Source organism: Eurosta solidaginis, chromosome 3 (assembly GCF_040869045.1).
Source record: "Eurosta solidaginis isolate ZX-2024a chromosome 3, ASM4086904v1, whole genome shotgun sequence".
Taxonomy (NCBI): Eukaryota; Metazoa; Arthropoda; class Insecta; order Diptera; family Tephritidae; genus Eurosta; species Eurosta solidaginis.
The window spans coordinates 105,614,623-105,621,481 of record NC_090321.1 but is presented as its reverse complement, the minus strand read 5'-3'; the positions used below and the strand labels follow the sequence as shown (position 1 = coordinate 105,621,481).

The 6,859-nt window shown below is 39.7% G+C and overlaps 1 protein-coding gene across 2 annotated transcripts; it reads right to left on the bottom strand.

Moving 5' to 3' along the window:
* Window positions 1-2,676: 2,676 nt before the first annotated feature.
* LOC137246574 (transcription initiation factor TFIID subunit 1-like) lies at window positions 2,677-6,381 on the bottom strand. 2 transcript variants are annotated; one of them, XR_010951566.1, is made up of 10 exons: window positions 6,222-6,381; window positions 5,955-6,148; window positions 5,771-5,884; window positions 5,365-5,697; window positions 4,903-5,310; window positions 4,728-4,839; window positions 4,180-4,661; window positions 3,856-4,114; window positions 3,579-3,795; window positions 2,677-3,521 (listed from the first exon to the last, which is right to left on the bottom strand). XR_010951566.1 is itself a non-coding variant. In XM_067777655.1 (10 exons), exons 5-7 carry the CDS (start codon window positions 5,254-5,256, stop codon window positions 4,659-4,661), a joined length of 444 nt encoding a protein of 147 aa, XP_067633756.1. In that variant the 5' UTR covers window positions 5,257-5,310; window positions 5,365-5,697; window positions 5,771-5,884; window positions 5,955-6,148; window positions 6,222-6,381; the 3' UTR covers window positions 2,677-3,521; window positions 3,579-3,795; window positions 3,856-4,114; window positions 4,180-4,658. The 2 variants fall into 2 exon arrangements, 1 of the variants encoding a protein (XP_067633756.1); XM_067777655.1 differs by having other exon boundaries at window positions 4,928-5,310.
* Window positions 6,382-6,859: the final 478 nt, after the last annotated feature.

Sequence of the window (6,859 nt, the reverse complement as noted above, 5' to 3'; positions counted from 1 at the left end):
TGTTCTTTCGATTTGGAAGCAAAATGGCTGCAATTATCAAAAAAATTGTCAGGTGTATAAGTTCACATCTAACTATAAAAATAATTCATTGATTATAATTTTTTATTTTTTTTTGTTACGTGGAAGGAGGAAATGCTTTATGCACTAACCGGGCTGTTAAGGCTCGGTGCTACTCTCTTTGTAGTATCGAGCCTCTCCGAGTGTAGGACTCCCTTTCTTTTCCTTATGGGCTACCCACTAAAACCTAACCTCCCACGGCCCGCGCATTTTCCGCACCTGGGACCGCGTTTAGAATAACTTCGGGTACGGAAGCGCGCTACTGAGCTCTCTGGCTACTCTCACGTTATTGGGCTAAGCAACCATCTTGCCGTTCAGCGAGGACAATATTCCTTGCATATCTGCTGACCACGTCCCATCTGTCATTTCCGCAGGTCATTTTATGGATGACACTGCCCGGGGATAGGTCGCCTAGTGTTACTTCCACTCTTCTTCGTTTCTGTGCTAAGTGATCGCATTCGAAAAAGGTGTGGCGTACGTCGTCTATGAGCCCACAGTATACGCAATTCGGATTTTCAACCTTGCCCATCCTGTGGAGGTATTCCCGAAGTAGCCGTGGCCACTTAAAAACCGTTCTAATCATGGCTCCAGCTCGGGAATAAGTTCCCTGGTCCACTTGCCTGCAGTACTGCAGCTCCATTGCTGTTGCCAGCGTCGGATAGAATCTTTTCGCGCCTGCGCGGCAGCAACATCTCTGCAAACTTCTCCTCGGCAATTCGTAGCGCCCCTCTGCGTTTGACAGAAGTAATAGCTGCTCGGTACTTTCGGAATTTCATTGCATCCGCCCAAAATTTCTGCACCGTAAAAGAGTATAGAATCCGAAGCGGAAGCTAGCAGCTTTCTTATACATGGCCTTCGCCCGCATGTGTTTGCCAGTAATCGACTTAAGTATCCTATGGTATGTGCAGTTTTCTCGGAGTCTGCTTGAAAGTGTTCCGAGAAGGTTAGCTTGCTATCTAGCCTCACCCCTAGGTATTTCGTGGAGCTGCGTGTTTGTGCTTGTTGTTCTCCAACCATCATATTCATAATGGTGGGAAATCGTCTCTTCGTGAGGATTACGATCTCAGTTTTCGCTGAAGTCCATGGTCACTCATCCATCTATTTACACTGCGCATTACTTGGTTTAATTTAAGCTGCGCCAGCTCGCAGTTCCGTGCTGTAATTACGGCAGCCACGTCGTCTGCGAAAGCGACAAGAAAAGCACTTTCTGGCTTGTGCAAACGAAGGAGGCTGCCATACAAAGCATTCCAGAGGTCGGGACCTAACACCGATCCCTGGGCTGCTCCGCCTGTTATCCTCACCTTTCTCTGACCTTGATTTGTTTCGTACGTGAGCCGGCGATCTTTTAGGTAGTCCCTTAATATGGCTAGTAGATAAGAAGGTACCTTGAAAGAGTGTTTCAGCGCATCGAGCATGTCGTCCCACCTGACGGAATTGAAGGCATTTTTCACGTCCAGCGTGACCAGTAAGACAACCGGCCTAGCTTGGTGGCACGCGCTTTCGGCTTTCCTTACCGCATTTATAACCTCGGCTATGGCATCTATTGCCGCCACCGTGGTGTGATGGTAGCGTGCTCCGCCTACCACACCGTATGCCCTGGGTTCGCACCCCGGGCAAAGCAACATCAAAATTTTAGAAATAAGGTTTTTAAATTTGAAGAAGAAGTTTCTAAGCGGGGTCGCCCCTCGGCAGTGTTTGGCAAGCGCTCCGGGTGTATTTCTGCCATGAAAAGTTCTCAGTGAAAACTCATCTGCCTTGCAGATGCCGTTCGGAGTCGGCATAAAACATGTAGGTCCCGTCCGGCCAATTTGTAGGGAAAATCAAGAGGAGCACGACGCAAATTGGAAGAGAAGCTCGGCCTTAGATCTCTTCGGAGGTTATCGCGCCTTATATTTCTATTGTGGAGTGATCTTTCCAAAATACTTTCACTGTAGTACTCCATGGAACACCCACAGAGGATCATATGCCAAAGTACTAAAGCGGAATTGTGTCGGAAAGAATTATCGGAGTAAATTTAATTTAAAATGAAAGTAAATGAAGAGGGGCAATACAACTTTTATATTTTTCACCATTCTTATGTTAATTCATTTGCGTGAATAAAGAAACTAATATAATATGCATACGCATACGTGCATAAAGAAACTAATATAATATGTATACATAAAACCAGTGCGCTGTTGCATTTTATCAGAGTTGCCAAAATAAAATTTTATTATTAGTTATTTGCATGCAATATTTTACTTTTGGCAACTCTGTTCGATCGTCATAGCGTCGTGATCACTGTCGTTAAAAAACGAGCAATGATCGGCTGATGGTGTTCCGCAAACGCATTGCAAAGGAGTATTGTTAGAGTACTCCAACATGAAGAAAATGGAACACGTAATCCAACAATTTTTGCAGGGTAATCCGGTTTGTTAAACAATGTATATACAGTTGCGAACACGAAAAAAGCAGTGAAAATTATTAACTTATTTTATCAGTTATTTTCGTCTTTTATTTATATTCGTTAATTTAAAAAAAACTTTAATCAATTATGTAACCAAAAACATGTAAACTAACCAAAAACATGTAAACTAACTATAAACATAAATATATCTGCACTATCTATAATAAAACAAACCTTTATAAACATTTGAATTCATGGACTAAATGTGTACACTTTTCAAATATGCATATACGTGAAAATAAAATATATAAATTATTTCCACTGTACAAATGTTTCGCTGAAAACTAAAAATTAATAATTTACATCAATATCAATTAAAAATAAATCTACATGTTTTAAACGGATTCTTTTTTTATTTAATTTAACTACCTGAAAAGATTTTGAAAGGCTTGGCAAAAAATGGTCCGTTTCTGCTTCTCTTCGGACCAATATGCGACTAGTCTCTTCCTGCTACGTTAGGGGTATAAAATGTAACCACTCTCTATTTATACCCTTTCGGGTATAAACGGGTACAATTAGTCTCTTCATAGGACATGCTCGAACAAAAGGGAACAATTCATTCCATATAAAGAGATCAAAAGTGGCATTAGTCGCATGCTCCTTTGCGACTAATCCCGGATGTATCCCGGACTAATCGCATTTTTTGCAGGGTAAGAGAAAAATTTTTATTCTACATATTCTAATATAACAAAAAACTTATCTCAGCATCTTGAGATTTGGCGATGTCGATTAGAGTTTTACGGCTGGATGCACAATATCCAATAGTTTCATAATGGTTACACCATCATTTGAAATTGTGGCCTTACCACTGCAATCAGTAATATGCTTGTCCATACTGCGTGGACCCAATGTAGTGCGTACAGCGTCCACAATTGATTGCGAGGCATTGATGTTGGATATGAGTTGAGGTTTGCCTTTTTTTTTACACAAAAGCTCATATGTACACAATACAAGTTCAGGACGTTCATATTTATCGACACGCTGGTGTGGCCCAAATGTTGGAAATATTCATTTGGCACTGTTGAGAAGAAATATGGATCAATGAACATAAGTAAAAGTGAATGATTTTTTTTACCATCTGTTGTTACTTTACATAACGACGACCGGCATCTACAAATTGCATTTTAGCCTTGCAAACGATTACATCTAACTGGACCCAATTCACCAAAATTTACAATGGGTGGCTCATATTCACCCTCAACCGTGCGCGCCATTGGGGACATGGTAAGTGTAAAGGACAAAGCTGTTGTTTTTAATAAATCAGCTGTTGCAGGTATGCAATACAAAAAGGCCTGCAAACGAGAAAGATCAATGTAATTGCCAAACAAAAAATTTATTTCGAATATATATACCTAACGTAACGTTGCGAGGAGTTACCCTGACCTTCTACCACATATTTTGTGGTCACCAATGGTGGTAATAAACTGACTTATCTTGTTTGGTTGGTGGTAATAAACCCTGTTCATTAGTAATAAGAGCACCACCAGCGCTATTTTGATTTTCAATGATAATGCTTATCGGATTTGGCATCTGATCGGGATCTAAACGGCGTTGGGCTTGATCATACTGTTGCGGCTGTTAATATTTACCAGTAACAGGTGCAGGTGGTTGCTAAAGAAAATAACACAAAAATAATCATCAGCAAATTTTGAAATATATTAGTTGTATTAGCATACATTATAACCATGACGTCCGGACATGTCCGGGTATTGGGGGTTGACCCGGCTTGGGTGGTTGACTGGGCATTGGCGCCTGTCCAGGTTGTGTTGGTGGCATCATTTAAGCCATGTAACCACAAGGTGCACCTGGTTGTTGTAGAGGATAACCTGGCGGTTGAAGTTGTGGTGGATAGCACGGATGTTGTGGCATTGGCAGATAGCCAGGCTGGGGAGTTGTTGCTGCTGCTATCGTGGCATTGCATAACCCAGTTGCTGTTGTGGTATATACCTTGGGATAACTGGATGTGGTGTCATTGCCCCTCCTGGTCCAGTAGATGCAGGCGGCATGCCTGGAGGACCATGTTTCTCATGGCCACCAAATGTCTGGTGCATAGGGTGTTGAGGTGGTATTTGACCGGATTGTGACTGCATTAGACCAGACTGTCATCTCCGCCGGTGACAGTGCGCTTAAGTTCTGACTTTTGCTCCTCTTTAGTTTACTGTGCAAAAAAATATAAGTAGATAAATCACTGAAATGTATGCATGACAATATCGTAGCAACTCACCGTTGGCTTTCTGGGTACGCGCACATAAGAAAAAATTTCTCTACATCCAGTTGGATGTGCCGGCTCAGTCAATTGTAGAAGACACTTTCCGCGCATGGCTTGTATATAAGTTCTGTAAACAGAAGAGATGATCAATTTAATATTCCATATATGTATCAATATCGAAAATTCATACCATTCTACAAGTTCTTTGAACTTACCGCGAGGTAGTCCAAGGCGCAACCTTCACTTCATCATCCAACTTCAGCTGCGCGTCTTCATCGTCATCCTCTTGTGGAGCGAGTAAGAATTTTTCACCATAGCCAGCATCTTTTAAACGCTGTTCAGCCGCAATCATACTAAAGAAAGTGCAGCATTGTTCGGGTGAAACCATGGCGCGTATTTCTTCCTCGGAGAGTAAACGGAATTCGGGTTTTATAACCCACCAATTGAAATCCATGCCAGTACGTTGAAAATCTGCACATTGTTTTAAACATTTACAAATGCTGTTTTCTGAGTGAGATGAAAATGAGCGTTTAATATCATCCATGCGTATGTGATATGGATTATCACTAGTTTTCCAAAATAAACGATAAAGGAAAACCTGAAAATATTTTTTTAATTTTAATAAGCATTTTCCAGTTTTCTTATTTTTTACCTGTATAAAATCTCTTGTGCGCGTTTCGAATTTGGACCGGGCACTTCATAAAGCGGACATTCCTGCCCCACTGCAAAGACAGCATTAACATCACGTATCCAATAATTGCTACGATTGCGAATAAGAAGGAAATCGGTGTGACTAATTTGTTGTGGATAGATAGGTGCATGATACATATTATTTTCTGTCTGTATGCATTGACCAGGATGAAGTATTCCCAAAAAGGGGCTGGTGTGCGCAAATGCGACTTCACCATTTTTGAAATCCTGAGTTCCATTATCCTTTGCAGCTTTGCGTTTATAATACTTTTTTAATTTTGGAACACATGCCAACCTAGTTTTTGTTATAAAAGAAATTGGGAATTTTTTTTATTGAACTAGAAAGAAATAATGCATTGCAACTTTACTTGATTCATTAAAGGTGGATGCTCTTCACAAAATTCGCATAAAATTATATCGCCGTCTTTACGTTTAAGCGGTGGACGATGAAAGCCACGTAGTTTCATTGAACCCATATATGTCTGAATGTTTATGGAAACAAAGGGAGTATGTATATACAGAATTAAACTATATAAAAGCGAAACAACATACCGATATAAATGGTGAACGCAATTCAACTACAGTTGTCGAGTTTTGTATTAAATTGCCGCCACCCACTTTCAGACGAAATGTCGGTTCAGTCTTGGGTTGATAATAGCTGTGGAAATTACTCTTTAGTTAAACGTTTTATGATGTTTTTTGATTTGATTTTGAGTTTTTCATTCTCCATTGGTTTACTTTATATGCTAAAAATGTATGATGTTATTCATTGGGTTTCATTTTCATTACTCTGTATAAATTTGTATTTTATTTACTTACATTACGCGAACCACTTGAAGGTAACCGCCGGCTGCTATTGTTTTTGAATTCAATTTTTGCATCACTTTTGCTTTGATATCATTGCCATCCCATACAACTTCATCCTCCCAATTTAATTGTGATACTATCAAAAATGCATCGTCTGCTATAGGCTCGCCTTTTATTTCTATATCATTCGCATATATTGAACAAAAGAAATTGCTTTTGGTATTTTTTTAAAGAACTGAAATGTAATTAATTCTTTTGCTGTGGAGGAAAGGAATTGATTACTTTCGTCGAATACTTAAGGGGGAATTTAATTTAATTCGTAAGGTAATCAAAACTACCCACCTCTGATCATAAGTTTTTGATCATCTAAACAAACAAATTTGATTGTTCTTTTTGTTCCATTTTATGAAAATTTAAAATTTAATTAGCAAAGTTATTCAAAAAAGATTTTAAAAACTGATGATAAAAAGTGATTTTCAGGGTTTGATGATCGACCCATGAGAGGGTAGAAATAAATAGCATATATTCTATAATGTATTAGGGCAGCTCCTTCTACACCTCCATAATTCGCTTTGTCAAAAGCTAGAGGGCGTTTCGGTAATTCTATACGACAGCATGACACTCTTAATTCACATCCAAAAATATCGGGA

Excerpts from the sequence above, each read along its gene's own strand:
- LOC137246574 (XM_067777655.1), bottom strand. The coding sequence starts at position 5,256 with ATGGATGATATTAAACGCTCATTTTCATCTCACTCAGAAAACAGCATT. Across the intron at positions 4,840-4,927 it reads GCGCCTTGGACTACCTCGCG|AACTTATATACAAGCCATGC; the intron begins GTAAGTTCAAAG and ends TTCTGTTTACAG.